The 15551-nt window shown below is 44.9% G+C and overlaps 1 protein-coding gene across 4 annotated transcripts in view; it reads left to right on the forward strand.

The window, feature by feature from the left end:
- LOC123027338 (serine/threonine kinase 11 interacting protein) overlaps positions 1-14166 on the forward strand; it is a 29352-nt gene extending 15186 nt beyond the window's left edge. For all 4 annotated transcript variants that reach the window (XM_044438050.1, XM_044438051.1, XM_044438049.1 and 1 more), the window contains exons 11-25: positions 1267-1308; positions 1644-1814; positions 2019-2100; positions 2193-2534; positions 4139-4332; positions 6536-6646; positions 7311-7488; positions 8407-8844; positions 10547-10659; positions 10811-10908; positions 11661-11839; positions 12265-12349; positions 12536-12621; positions 12731-12960; positions 13268-14166. In XM_044438050.1, the coding sequence (XP_044293985.1) occupies positions 1267-1308; positions 1644-1814; positions 2019-2100; positions 2193-2534; positions 4139-4332; positions 6536-6646; positions 7311-7488; positions 8407-8844; positions 10547-10659; positions 10811-10908; positions 11661-11839; positions 12265-12349; positions 12536-12621; positions 12731-12960; positions 13268-13408 (2490 nt within the window). In that variant the 3' untranslated portion in view covers positions 13409-14166. The remainder of the gene's footprint in view (positions 1-1266; positions 1309-1643; positions 1815-2018; positions 2101-2192; positions 2535-4138; positions 4333-6535; positions 6647-7310; positions 7489-8406; positions 8845-10546; positions 10660-10810; positions 10909-11660; positions 11840-12264; positions 12350-12535; positions 12622-12730; positions 12961-13267) is intronic.
- The last annotated feature ends 1385 nt before the right edge of the window (positions 14167-15551 follow it).

Here is a 15551-nt window from a genome sequence, read left to right on the forward strand (position 1 = left end):
TATTTTTTCAAACATGTTCTTGTTCTGTCACATGGATTGGGGGCATGTCAATCTGCTGCCAACCTCTATAGATTCTTATTTGCTATGCATTCTAATAAAAGAATGCAGGAATTGCTTTGCTTCTGTACCAAAGCAGCATAATTGCAGTTGTGTGAAGCATCTGGCTGTTCCTCATACTATCGCCTCCTCTCCTGTGCCAAGACAAGGAAGAAAGCACAACTGCAGATTTGGTTAATCAGTGTATGATGGCTAGAGTTCAGGATTTTAATGTCTGTATTTGTTTATTTGTCACATTCAGATTCCACCTTATCCTGTTTTACCAGGGATATATAGATTTGACCCCAACAGCCCAAAATAAAGATTTAAAAACATAGGAAATGGCTTCAAGTCATATTAGACAATTTGTTCAGCTGATCTGATAGTGCAGTCTGTCACTGTTAGCAGCTGTCTAGGGCCCCCAGTGGATGGAGTTGTTTCCCCTTCCTGTTACCCCATCTTTTTAACTGGTTATGCCATGTATTGAACCTGCAACTTTCTGTGGGCAGAACATGTATTCTGTCACTAAATAAATTGCCAACTGCCTGTCTTGGGTTTTCTAAGGCTGCAACTGTCTTTCTCTGAATATGTACTTTGTTGCCCATTGTGGTGGATATTGCCTGGTCCCAGGACCAGGATTGGGAGGAAAAAACATCCCCATGCCAACTTAATTCCATTTGCCAAAGGAGATTTAGAGACATGTTATGTCCAGTGAATTGTTCTCCTCTGCTCACCTGAGACATATGGGCATGTTTTCATTGTGTCCTAGAGTATGCAGTTCCCAAGGCCTGTTTTTTTGTTTTGTTTTTTTCAGTAGGGATGTGTGCTTTCTGTAGCTGAGGACCATGGACCTTCTGCCCTGAATATAGGGTTACCTGACTGACACAGCTCCTATTTTGTGTTTACAGAAGATGCTCATCAAACTATCAAACTAGAATTTACATTCTTTTTCTCAGCATGGTAGTGTGTAAGCATTTAGCAGTCCCCTGCTCTCACGTTGCCTGTTTTTATGTCTGTAGCAGAGCGTCTTACCAGATTGTATTTATTTGCCGAAAACAAGAGCTTGGTTTCTTTCCTCTAACTTCACCCACTCTTTAGGTGAAGATACCCAGAATAAGGCTGAGAATTTTGTATCCGTCTGCAAAAAACAGCCTTTCTGATGGGTTTACTTGAGTGACAAGGAGGAGGGGGTGCTGGTGTCCTACTGATTATGCTTTGTTCTAATTCTAGTTCCTTCTTGATGAAGAGCCACTATCTGCCTCTGACCTTCGGGTGAGTGGAGTATTTAGTACTATTTTTCAGGGATTGTGGTGGCAAGAAGGGATGAGTGCAGAACCTCTTCCTGCTGGAAACATTCTCAGCCTGGGCATCCTTTGGTGTATTGTAGACTTTTGAGACTAATGGGAAGCCAATAGTACTATTGTTCATTCAGGAAAACCTCTGTCTAGTCTGATGTCTCCATCTGAGAAATAGATTGGTATTGGCAAAGAGAACTGCCCAAACAGTACTAGCTAGCCTCATCTCCAGAGGAAGAGTTGTGGGGGGTGGAAAGGAAGAAGCTCTCAAATGGGCTACCTTACCATTTCAGGGCCAATTCTGTCTTTCAGCATCACGCAAAACTGGACCAAGCTGTTGTTCAGCCACTGTATGCAGCAGCCTTGGAGAGGGCCACAATAGACCGCAGTGCCCTGGAAAGTTCTTGTGCTGCAGATCAAAGTGAAAGCCAGTCTCCTGGAGAGAGCAAATTGGCCAGACACCTGCATCGAAGGAGAACTAAGGTGGTGGGAATGGGGGAAGGTTGCAGAGAAAACCCATAAACATGCTGTTTTCTGCTGAAAACCTAAAATTAGACTAGAATCTCTAACACTTATAGACAGTCCCTCTTTACAGAAGTGTGAAGCAATTATGATGGTGTTAAGCTGTCATTGAAGAACCTGGGAGAGCCATCCCTGAAATTTACTTGCAAATTGTCTCTGTTTCAGGGGAAAGTTAAAGTGCGCCGGGCCAGCATTTCAGAGCCCAGTGATACAGAACATGAGTCCAGAACGCTACCCCTGTCAGCAGGTGAGAATTCACATTATAATAGGGCTGTCATCTGGATGTACTTTAAGAGTGCTTCTTATTTGGTGTGCATGTGTGTGTCTGTCTCCCAAAAGGTATAGTTCGGCAACACCAGGCGGAGATGGAGCGCATGGATAGTTTCCGGGATCGTTTTGGTGAACACTGGCTCCAGTATAGGCGACACCTGGAAGCCAGTGGACAAGCAGGGCCTATCACTCCCTCTGGCAGCCCCACAGTAGAATATCTAAGCAGCTCGGGTGGGACTTCTGAACATAGCAAGAGCCCAGTACTGGAGCAGAAGACTCTTGAAGATGCAGAAGGAAAAGAACCAGAACTGCTGCTGACTGAAGTTGGACCGGAAGGTCTCAAGGAAACAGTGGAAACAGAAGAGCTGGTGGCAACTAATGAAGATAAAGATCAGGAGGAAAAACTGGAAGGTAAATCATGCTGGGCCACGATCCATTTCTATGGGTAAGTGAGATGCTGTGGGCATTTAGATTCTGCATAGAGTTTCTCAAAGATGGTTCTACCTGAAGGCCATTGTGCAGTATGTTTGTCTGCTGTATTTTTAACTCTGTCTTGCTTTTAGTTTATTTCTGTCATGTCTTGTATCCTTTGACTGTGTCCTGTCCCTGGGTAAACCATTTGAGCCTTGAGTCTGTTATTAGGGTCATTCTCCTGAAGGAATCTTTGAACTTCCAGAAGCAATACTTTCCAGTATAGACAGCTCACTCATTGGCCTTGGAACCTGCATGGAATGCTGTGCATATGATGCCTTTATGCACATTCTGGGAACCACCTCATGAAATCATGGCCATCTGATTCCACGTAAAAATCAGTGTCAGGTCTTCACTGGAAGACAAATCTAAATAAATAAATGGTTCCCATTACAGTCCCAGATAGAGCAGAGCTGACTGTCTTTTAATTTCAGTTAAGCACCCCTGATGATGTTACACCATGGCCTAGGCTGGGGATTCCAGTCCTGTGCTTCTTCACAAAGAACATGTATGCCCTGGTCAGTGCCCAGAGTCCTTGCTGTGTATGTCTATTAAGTTCGGCATGTTCTTACTCCCAACTTCCTTTATTTCCTTGACACCTAGTAGCAGAATCCCAAGTGATATCAAACAATCTAAAATTAAACACGCACAAATTGCTCAGAGAGAAAATATGGGAGCTTAATGTCAAATCAAGAAAGTTTGCATTTAAAAACCTCATTACTGTGGTGCAGAACTTATTTGTGGCATTGGATGCATTTTAAAGGGCCATTTAAAACAGAATGAGTCTTCCTGAGAAGTGCAAAAATTAATGCCATTCTAAGCTGGCTAGTTCTTCACAAACTTACAACTTCCCTGCATGTCACTAGCAGAAAAGGACATCCTAAATGGCTTGTCTGATTTTACCTGTCTACTGATAATTCCTGCAAAATAGACCCTTTGTTTCCATTATGCTCTAATCCTGCTCCACACTTTACTCCAATGAAAAAGCTGCCTTGGTTCTTAGTAAATCAGAATACTGAAAGATACTTGCTTTTCAGAAACCAGTTTGACAACCTCAACTCTGTTTTCCTTTCTTTTACTAAACACCAACTGAACGTTTTCTGTTTAATTCTCTTAACTGTACAAGATCTGGTCCACTGTGTTCTTCCATAAGTGTTGATGAAAGCGTCACAGAATGTTTATTAAAAGGAATGTATTAATTGAAAAGAAAGGGACTAATTCCTGGAAATGGGTCTGGCTTCCTGTTTTGTGAAGCCCAAAATGTGTTTGCCATTATGGCAGATGCTCTCTTGCTATTTTAAAAAAGCAGACACTGGAGTGACAAGTCTGCGTTCCTGAAAACTTCACACCTACAGTGAACAATTTCCATTATTTATCTGTTTTCTACATCCACTATGGCTTTGCAGGCTTTTGACTTTTGGCTTATGATGATGATGATGATTTATATAATCTCTAAAGATGTGGGACTTCGCAGTCTTTCATAGTTGCTGGAATTCTGGATAATGAACCAGATCGACTAATACTTGTGTTTCTGTTTCTGTTAGCAGTGGACCTCTGCCAGCCAGTGCTGGTAAGCCAGATAGAAGATGATTGCGACCCAGATCCAGACTGGATCTTCCTGAGAATCACTGCCCAGCATGTGATGGAGGTGGAACTGAAAGCAGCTAGGGTCCTGCACAAGCTGGAACTGCAAAGTCTTCAGAAAGTAGAGACTTCAGATATGCACTGGAGGAGGATGGTTAGTTGCAATTGCTCCCACAGTTGAGAGTTATTTCTAATAGTCTGGCCACTATGCAGTTCCAAGTGTCTCTCTGAGCCAATGTGAAAAGGTATTAGGCTAGCTCCATGCAAAGAGATTGGAGCATGCGGTGCATATACATACTTAGTTCAGTGGGATGAGATAACAGTGCAGAGCAGTCAATGGTACTGGGCAAAGTGCACTCAGCAAGAAGACTGTGTGTCAGTGGCTTGTCTGCTTTGTTCATGTCTTTTGTTCCCAATTTGCAATACATGCCACAGACTTGCCCTAGTATAACTGTTTTCATCCCTGAGGCAGAGCTGGTTCATTCTCATTCTTGTCCTCTCCCTCTCCCATACACATACACAAGTACATATTCTCCCTGCTTCCTAGTAATGTATGGCAGCTTTATTTTATGGTTTCTGGAATGATACTGTAGAAGTTTAAGCCAGCTTGCTTGCTTTCACATTATTCAGGAGTCCAATGCTAGTACTGTCAGCACGTGTGGAGAATCCAGTTCTCTGGCACTTGGTGGACAGTACAGTTCTTTGGTCTGTTCAGTCCAGCTGAGGAAGGAACTAGCTTGAGCACTGCATCGGTATATAAATGAGGCCTCCATGGACAAAAGTCTCCTGTATGCTTGTTTGGTTGATGTTCTTGTGTGTTGGGGTCTGTTCCATCATATCCCCAATACACTGCCTCTTGAGAGTGGGCATATTTTAGGGTATGATGGACTGTCTGTTCTCACCTCACTGCACAATCTCCCTGAATGGATCCTGCCATGCAAATACAGTGGTACCTTGGCTCACGAACGCCTCAGTTCATGACCAAATTGGGTCGCGAACAGAAATTTCAGAAAAAAATTGCCTCAGTTCGTGAACTCCACATTGGGTGATGATCACGATCATGGTTGCAACCAGGATCCTGGTATGGATTAAGTTCGTGAGCCGAGGTTCCACTGTATAGTTGAATGTTGGGGACAGAATTCAGCATCTTGAAGAACATTTCTCCCTTCCTGGTAGAAACAAATGGATAGCTACTACTCATGAATTAAATTTAATAGGGACAAATGCCAAATTCTGCACCTAAGAAGAAACCACATGCACAAGCTGGGAAATACTTGGCTCGACAATGCTGCAAGTGAGAAGGATCTTGGAATTGTTGTAGATCACAAGCTGAATATAAGTCAATTATGTGATGTGCCTGTAAAAAGGGCAAATGCTATTTTAGGCTGCATTAATATAAGTATCACTTCCAAATCCCATGAAGTACTAGGTCCCCTTTACCCAACACTGGTTAGGCTTCATCTGGAGTACTGTGTCCAGTTCTGGACACCACAGTTGAAGAAAGATGCAGATAAGCTGGAATGGGTTCAGAAGAGGGCAACAAGGATGATCCGGAAACTGGAAACAAAGCCCTGTGAGGAGAGATTGAAAGAACTGGGCATGTTTAGTCTCAAGAGAAGACTGAGGGGAGCTATGATATTCTTTCAAGTGCTTGTAGAGTGCTGTCACAAAGAGGAAGAACAGAATCTCTTCAATCACCCCAGAGTGCAGGACACACAATAATAGGCTCAAGCTGCGAGAAGCCAGTACTGTTGGAGCAGTATGACAATGGATCTAATTACCTAAGGAGGTTGTGGGCATTCCCACACCAGAGACACTCAAGATGCAACTGGACAGCCATCTAAGAGCAATGGTTTAACTTGGAGTCCTGTACTGAGCAGGGGGCTGGACCCGAGGGCCTTCTTGTTCCTTCCAATTCTACTATTCTGTGATGCTGTAATGTGAAGATGAGTAGTGAAATTGCTGAATGTGCATAATTCTTGATAGTCACAGAATTCAGGTAAGCTTGGCAATGAGGCTTTTGCTTGGCTCTTCATGCAGAATTAGAGCCTTGCTGGATCAGACTGAAGGCCTGTTTAGTGCAATCTTTTGTTCCCGCTGTGGCCAACCACTGCCCATGGAAAACCCGCCATCATGACACAAGTGCAACAGCATCTTCCCACTCGTGTTCCCTGCTAGCTCTGCCTCTGGGACTGTATATACTCTGCACTGCAACAGTGAATGGCTGCCACTGCTGACCTAGTTGGTGCTCCTTTAACTTTGAGCTGCTATGTTCACAGTGGTGCCTAATGATGATGTTGAAGGGAGATGAGGCTTCTTTTACTGGGTTCTGTACTTTTTTTGCCTCTTCCTTGAAGGACCTGGAACGTGTGTTTCCTGTTCTTACGCTACATTTCAGCTACATCTGCAAGGACCGTCAGAAGCGTCGCTATGTGATACTGGATGACCAGCCTGAACTGCGCGTACAGGTGAGTTCATGATGACATTGGAATGGAAGGGGCAGGTGTTACCCTCGCAGGTCTTAGTTATTGAAGTTTTTAGAGAAGACGAAAGTGATATGCAGTAACCCACTGGATAAATTTGGCCCATCTAGTCCAGCATCATGTTCCCCATAGTGGCCTCTGGAGTGTCTCTGTGAAGCCCTCAAAGTAGTCCTCCGGAGTTGTCTTCTCCCCATTACCCCATTACTCCACAGCTATTTGCACTCTCCCTCTAAAACCTGGATGTTCCAGGTAGCCAGGATGACTAATAGCCATTTGGGTAATAGCTATTACCATGATGTCTCTTGGCTATTATACATTATTACTAAAAGTCACTTTTCCTTCATGAATTTGTTTTACCCACCTTTAAGGGCATCTCAACTAGTGGTTACTGCTTCTTGAGACAACAAATTTCTGCAGGTATGCACTGGGTAAAGAGATGTTTCCTTCTGTTTTCCTGAATTTCCTCTTGCTAATTGGCCTGGAGTGAAGGGCCATGCTTGCTCCTGGGCCCCCTGTCTCCCAGTAATCTCTACCTGTGACTAAAGTGCAGTCTGTAATATTTGGCTTAGCCTGAAGAGCGGGAGGGGAGGCAGCTGTTGCCTGATGTCCATTGGCAGCCCTTCTGCCCCTATCTTGCTGCTCTTTTTAGGACTTGCTCAGTGTGCTGGTACCCACTCTAGAGAAAAACAAAGAGAAGACCAGAGGTCAGGCAGAGGGAGGCCCGAAGCTCCAGTGCCTGAAATGCAAACAGGAGTTTGCCGGGTGCCCGATGCTTGGCTGGCAGAGTCCAGGCCCTGCTAAAGAGGCTGCAACTTTCTCTGAGCAAGGTATGGGGTACTTGCTGAAACCTTGCAGTTGATTATATGGCCCAGCTCTGAGCTGCTCTGAGTGACATGGGGGAGGGGTAGCCCGTGTAGTTTTGTAGTGAGGGTTTGGCTCCAGGGCTGCTTTTTCAGCCTTGGCTTGCTGCCTAATCTTGGAGGGATGCCTCTCTTAAAATCTGCTCCTACTGTAACATGGAATCATAACTTTTAAAGTCTCCAAACATTGTTAGAACTGGTAGGTATGCAAAAAAAATCTGTCAGTGGTTCAGTAGTCGGCCATTTGTAATGTAGTTGCTTTTGCTTGAATAAGGAAAGACTCAAGTGGATTATTAGACCAGGCTCCCACTTTTTTGAATTGCAGCATTTTCTGACTCTAGGGAATTTGGGGACTTTAATTTTCTTAGAACTTTAAGGACCTATGTCTTCCTAGATTGGATTAGTCTTCCACTACATCTGTGTTATACTAGATCTTTTAATGCATTATTGTTATGTTTGTGTAACATTATGATTATATTATTTTTGTCTGGCTTCACATTTACTTTCTGTTGTGAGCTAATCTGGCATTAGTCATTATTTTGGCTATTTAGGTGAATTCCTTTTGTGGGGTGATACTCTAACTTTGTAACAGAAACTTTCTCCTTTCTATACTCAGGCTTGTCTGTAAAAGACTGAGACATATATTTTAAAGCACTTTGTGGCATAATTAGCCAACTGTTTACACGAATGCTTGACAATAGAGAAAATCCAGTGGATGGCCTTGGAAACTCTGAAAGGAAAAGGCAGGGTGGCTGGAGTAACTCATGGAGCTGGAGGTTACTGCAGACCTTGGGCTCTGGGAGGAGAGCCTGTTGCTTGACCGCTGCCTTGAGAGAAGGACTGCGGCATACAGAAATGGTTTGCGTTGTTCCTTTCCTCCTCCAGACACTGCTGCTTCCAGCGAGCCCATCATCTGCCCCAGTTGCTCCAGTGACCATGTGGTGATCTTGCCGTGTGAGAGATGTTCCAGCTCACCACTTTTCCCACAGGACTGCCTTGGTGAAATTCAACAGGAGGCAGAGTCAGGAAAGTTCTATATCGGGGAAGACAACAATTCCGAAATGGGAACTGGTTCCAGTACCCAAATTCAAGAGCTCAGCAGCGAACACAGCAGCATGGCCCATTCTAGCTCTCAGAGTTCTGAAGGGGCTGATGCTAGCCGGAAGACTTTGAATTCCAAGGGTCACTATTCTTCCCTCAGCCACACAGACACCAATGCAGGGAGCCTGATGGGGAGCTATCATTACAGCACTTCCCGTGGTCCTACTCCTTCCCAGCTCTCCCTGAGTTCAGAGCATGAAGAGCACTGGAACCTTAGCCCCCGTGAGTGGCCAGTGGTGTGGGACTTGGCATGAGTGGGTCTGTCAGGAAACTGGGAGGAGTAAGGTGCAATTGGAATTGACAGAGGAGTCATTCCCAGCTGAGAGTTAGATTTTAACTGTAGAGCATGTCCGTAAGGCAGTCTGCCATTACAGTAGATGATTGCTGTGCAGCAGTCAATAAAGCATGAACTCCATCTGCTGGTAGCGAAGGGCATTCTTTTAAGTGCCTTTTAATAATTTTCAATGCCTGCTTTAAATGCAGCCAAGGGGCTTGCTGAGTGATGTGTAAATGCTGCTAAAGTTTTAATGATGGTTAGTAGTGCCAAAGGGAAGCGACAGCAGCCAGTTAGGATTGGCTTAACCTGGGTTTGCCTTAGAGAAGGCCTGTGGCTCCTTGCAGCAATTCCAAAACATCAACTGTATCCAGCCCATTTCCATTTCGTTGTAGGAGTATCTGGCCCTAAACAGTCAGCAGTGGCTGTGGCAGGAGAATTTCTGTATTGCTTCTCCTGCCTGAATTGAGGTGCATCATGGACTTGATTTCAGTGTTTTAGCCATTGGAACCAACTAGCCAGACTGGATGGCCTGCCCTTGCCAATTTCCACACTTCGTGCACAGTAATACTTTGTGCACAGTAATAAACGTAATGTGAGACTGGGACATATGAATCCTGGTATGATAATCGGTGAGCAAGAGGTAGCAACAGTCCCCTCCTATTAGGTTCATTCAGTTACAAGTCCAGGCTTGCTGTTTCATAAGTGGAAGAGAAGGGTTTTAGTTTGTGTGAACTGCTGGCTGAGCGAACTGTTTGTGTGCTGTTGCTGAGTTCAGCAGGAAGACTAGCAGGTGCTTTTGGAGGAATGAAGCAGAGTAATAGTTGAGTTCCATGGAGTGGCCAAGGCAAGAGACTGGGATAACTGAGAGAATTTTGCAGAGAGACATGTAAGATGGAGAAACAACGGAGAGGGAACAGAGATTATATTTCAAAGAAAGGAAAGTACATTAGGGTGTTCTAAGAGCATAGTTCTATAGATAGAAGACTTTTTCTGTCTAAACATGCATAGGTTTGCACTCTAAAAAGGGGAAGTTAGACACATGGGCTAAAACAGAATAGATAAGTAAAATGAGACACAAGGCTTCCTAGTTAGTGCTACATTGCAGCCCTCTTGAATGAAAGCTAGAAAAGCCGTCCTTGGAATCATTTGAGTTCTCTACCCTGTTCTACCGGTCTAGCTGCAGTGAAGATTCCACGATAAAAGGAGAGGGTGTGAGAATGCTGTTATCTCTGGGAGATGGGTCACATGGGGCTACCACCACCACCTAATCTGTCCCTTTTCCTGACTTGCAACTCTAGAGGGTGTAAGTCTTCATGGAAAATGTGATATTAGATAGCGGTGTCCAATGTGAGCAAAGGCGGAATATGAGCACGTTCCAGCAGAGGGAGTTCTCTCTTTAGAAAATAAAAGTCTTCTTAGCTGCAGCTCACTGAGTCTTCGTCCTATTTGGCTGAGCCAGTGAATCTAAGCATAATGGCCTGCATTAGAAGTATTCTAAACTTTGCTCTCGATTTGAGGTGTCCTTGTAGTAGACCCTGGCCAGCAGGTTGATAGCTGTGGTTGATATGGAAACCAGTGACTACCCAATCAAATACTGGTTTTTTGCCCCACCCCACTGTGATTAATGCTATTGCTTTCCCCTCCTAGCTGACAACAGTATATTGGATATGCGGGACTTCTTTTCTGTGGACCATCGATTAAAGCTTTATTTGGATATGGAGATCTTTGGGAAGGCAGAAGAGTTCAAATGCTTTGTCAAGGTATGATAACTGGCGCTTGCCAGGGTTGACAATTTAAGATACTGCTGGGAGTGTAATTGGATTTATAATGGCCCAGTGGAATGAATCGTGTGCTTTTTGGAGGCTTGGCATTCTCTGATCGAGAGCATATATTCTGCCCTGCTTTTTCTAGGTATCTATAGTGAAAACTGGCCGGCTTGGGGAGTTCTTGGCACTCATGGTGGTTTCAGATGTCCATCTTCATGTGTTGGAGATAAAAGGGGAGATAAGGTAAGCAGTGATTGTGGGGGACACATCTCACTCAAGTTCAGTTTTTTTGTCTCTACATGCTCTTGCTACAGTTAAGAGAGCTGTGAAGATGGCATGCACACACACACAAAATGCTACCTTTGGTCAAGTAAAGCACTGGTCTATTTTATCCAGCATTGTCTACTCTGGGGATCTTGGGCAGAAGTCCTTCCTGTCATCTTTTACTCAAGGTCCTTTATCTGGTGATGCCAAGGAACATCCTGGGTTCATGATCTTTATACAAAGCCTGTGATGTACCCCTGAGCTGTGGTGCCTCCCTTTTATGTCTTTTAATTTTTTTACCACTCTTCAGCTGAGTTTCTGGGGCACTTTAAAAAAGATAAGAAATACAGGGATATTAAAGGTTTTTTTAATTATATCAAACAAATACAATTTTGCTTGGCACCAAAATGGTAACAATGTTTGTGCCAGGCCAACCTCTTTCTTAGGAGGGAATTCACAGATGGGATGAAACCACTGAGAAGGTTCTCTCTGGTCATCATCGGTCTCATGTCAGATAGCTCCAAGACCTGGAGGAGAACCTCCAAACAGGATGTTGGTACATGGACAGGTTGGCATGGGAGCTGGCCTTCTAACCTGAAACATGCTTTTCCCTTCTCAGTGCTACTCTCTGCCAAACAAGGCACCCTGTGTACTTGATCCCTCCCCCTACCCTACTAGGTGGCATGGGCCCTACCTTTATATGTGATGGCTTCTGCATTCATCTTTGCTAGGGGACAGCCATCAGATTGGCTGAAGAAGTGTGACCATCACTGCCTGTCTGACCTTTCCTGCTTGGAAGTAGGGCTGTGCCATCAGAGCTTGCATATGGCATTTGTGAATCCCTGTGCTTCCTATACCCTGCTGTTTCGCAACCAGAGCCGTTGCAGAAGATTTCTCCAGTGCCTGACATGTAAGAGCGGGTATTGGGTTCTGTGCATGTGGACAAGCTTCACTTTCTTAGAGGTTGAAGGACTTGGATGTCAAGAGCTCAGAAGACATACAGAGGATCTGAGCTTTCCATCTTGGGACGGGGGGGGGGGGGCTGTATGAGAGAGAGAGAGAATCAGAACAAAGTGATGCACCTTAAGTCATCTTGTTATGGTATTCCTTGTATTTGGTGTGGCTTGTTGGCTTTCAGCTCTTGCTTGGTCTTCAAGTGCCAACTGTGCTAATTTGACTCTTCTGAGGCCTTTATGAAGGAAAGCTCTCTTCACTGGCACAGTACAATCTGGTCTCAATAGTTGCCTTTTACTGACTGTGCCCTTAGTCCAGGAAAATTTAGCTTAAAACAGAAGTTCTTGGTTATGTAATAATGGCCTTCAATGTGCTGTCCAGATCTCTCACAGGAATTGCCAGCCAAAAGCAGAGAAAAGATCCCAGATGTTACTGTGGTGGAAATGAACCCTCAGCATCCATTGTGGTAAGAAGCTTGGCTTTTGTGCAATGTGAATTGGGTTTTAGTCCTCATTCAGTGGTGGTGTGACAGACATGTAGAGGAAACTTCAAGTTGTGCAAGAGAGGTGAACTGGCTGGCTGGCTGGGAGGGCATCAGCTGAAGGTGAATATACCAGCAGGCTCACTACAGTCCTTTGCTCCTGTGTCTTAGGCCCTTGATTGACAAGGACCTAGCAAGAGAAGCTGCATGTGGCTCAACCAGACCCTTCTTCTACTTGTTGGCATATCTCATCCAAGGTATTGTCTTGGGGGTGATCTTCCTGTAGTTATCTAGTCCAACGGCAATAAGAGAATGGTAATGTGTATAATTTGTGTTTCATAATCAGCCCATGCAACTCTTTTTCAGGGACTTCTGCCTTGCCTGTGACCTTGCTCAGCACCCGTAGTAACATATTGCTGGTGGAGGAAGATTACCACTGCCAAAAAGGGGCATCCTGCTCTAACTCAGACAGTGGTGTTGAGAAGGAGTCTAGCAACTACTTCCAGCTGAAAGAGAATGAGCCAATCAGTAGCATCATTGGTGTTATACTTTACCGTTTTTCCCCTTCTGATGTGAAGCTGCAGCTGTATGATGAGGCAAGTAATGGTGCAAAAAGGCTTCCTTCTGGGATACTAAAATGGGTGAGAGGATTGGAATGGTACCAGGCAAGTGTTCCTTAGAGAAACATGAGCACTATTATGTCTCTTCATTCCTTTAGCTAAATCTACACATCCTTGGCCATGACCCAAACAGTAAAGCACTACTTGGGCAGGCATAAAAGCCCAGATCTACAAATACTGCTGCCGATGCCAATCTGAATGGCAACCTGCATTCAGTCCAGGGGCTTATCACAGAATTTGTCTAGTCCCTGATGAAGTTGAATTCTGCCTCCTCCCGCTGCAGGTTCTAAAGGTAGAGAGCACTTGGCATCTGCGAACAGAGTGTCCAGACCTGCTGGTTGAGCTGGTGGAGTGGCTGCGTGTTCCTTGGGAAGAGATGTTCTCAATTGCTCTCCGTAAGACGGTGCTTGAGGTGTTGGAGTGAGTGAAGGAAAAACTGACTGAAGTGCTTCTGTCCCTGTTGGAATGGGAAGAAAGGGTTCGAGCCACATCCTTGTCTCTGATGCACGTCACCGATTTTGAATGTTGCTGCTGTTGGAAGTTCCAGCAACATCTAATACCTGCAACTGGATAGTTCGCATCTATCCTTGGTTTTTGACAGCATGAACTCAAGGCCTCCCAAGCGGCTTTGTAGGTCACTTCTTGGAGGGAAGGAGAGGCAAGCCTGCCACCCATTCCTTCCTGTTGGACTGGAGGAGGTCTGGAGTGGCCCCAAGGCTAATCCTAGAATGTCTGCAACAGTTACAATGTGCACTCGTCACTTTCTTTTAGGTGTCCACTGCTGGAGACGCTAAAGCAGGCCGTGTGGGGGGGGGGGGGTCAGTCAGTTTGGATGGTGCACGTTGCTGGGCTGTGCTGATTCAGATATAGGGACCTGTTGCTCTCACTGCAGCCTAGAATGTTCTGGACTTCCTTGTTCAGTGACGTAGGCTCACATTCCAGATTGTTCCAGAATATATGCCGGAATTTGTGTCCCTGTGCTGGCAGAACTGTTTCTAGGGATAAGTTGACTACTTGGGCAGGGGTTTAAGAACTTTCATACACTTTCCCTGTGGATGTGGAGGTTCTTGAGCACTCAGGGTATGAGTCACTGGAAGCCATAGCCTTCCTTGGGCAAGATAAACAATGGTCATTTTTAATTGAGACTTTTCTGGTGTTTAATAAAAATGTTCTTTTAATTAACCTTTTGTTTTTCCTGAGATAATGTAACTCTCTGTATCACCCCCTGGATGCGTTTGGCTCCAGCTTCCAGCATGGCTGACTGGGGGATGCAAGGAGTTGTACTCCAGCACAACTGGAGGGCTCCAGGTTTGAGAAAGCTGTCCGACACAGTTTAGATCTTGCAAGCAACTGCAGCTGCCACTGTTACTTAAGCATCAGAAGAAAATACTACATTTTAGTATTAAGAATATGATGGGATCTCAAAGTACAGGTAGAAGTATGGGAGTCTGAGCTCAGGCAGTTGGCACTGAGCTTAGCACTCCAGTCACCCCATCGGGAGCTTGGGCGGGGAGGGGGGGAGAGTTTGGCCATAAGCCTGCTGGGGATCCTCACTTTTCTCAGGTTGACACTGAAGGGAGATGTGCAGAAACTTGTTCCTGTGCAAATATGCTGAACTATTGCGGCTTGTAGTGTCCTTGTTTGGTGGTCTCCTTCCATTTGGGTAGCTCTTTCGTAAACGTGGTAGGCATGCATTGGAGGCCCTGTGCTTGGAGAATTCATAGACCAGGGAACTATATAGAATAATGTACATTTCCTCTCCCCTTGTTTGTGCATTTTCAGGCCCTTTCTGGTCATACTAAGCTGAGGACTTGAGTTTCTTCCTGGATTAGCCTAGGAAGACTGCTGTCAAAAGTTGATCTGTTCCTCCAGAATGCCCTCAAGCACAGAAGTATCACAGTATGTTGCATGACCAGTTAGCTGACCTTCTGCATTCTAAAGAACAAAGCCTGTCTTGATCTGCAGCCCTGACTAACAAAGGGCTGAAGTAAAGACACAATTATTGCAAGAATTGAGGGGTTTTGTGGATTTGGTGAAGAAACTGCAAAGAGCCAGCTGCTAGGGAGGAGGCCTCTACAGCGTGCCACAGAACGCATTTGTTTTGGGGAAACAAGGGCCAGATCCTTTCTTAGTTTTTATGAGGCACAAATTCCCTGCCTTGCTTGAGTTTCTCTTGGACAAGTAAATTTGTTAACTGTTGGCTTAGACAGGAAACAGAAAAATTACTTTCCCTGTTGTTGCTCTGCAGTGACTCTGGTCTGCCTCTCTGTTCAGCTAGCTGATTACTCAAGAAGAGGCAGCAAGTGGAGCACAGCTTCAAAAGAACTACTTCCTGGTTGACTGGGGAACCACTCTGGTTTGTTTGCTGAATTGGCACCCTACCCTTCCAAGAACGTACAGTACTAATCAGTCTTAATACCCTGTAAACTTCAATTAAGTTATGCTTAGGATTAGTGGAGAAAGTCATCCTTAGGAGTGATGTGTTTTCTGCATTCATCCAAACTCCACTAATCCCACACTGAGGGCTCAGGTTACAGAGGTTATGGTGCCTTCCCTGGTCCATTCCC

Source organism: Varanus komodoensis, unplaced genomic scaffold (assembly GCF_004798865.1).
Source record: "Varanus komodoensis strain SLA01 unplaced genomic scaffold, ASM479886v1 scaffold32, whole genome shotgun sequence".
Lineage (NCBI taxonomy): Eukaryota > Metazoa > Chordata > Lepidosauria > Squamata > Varanidae > Varanus > Varanus komodoensis.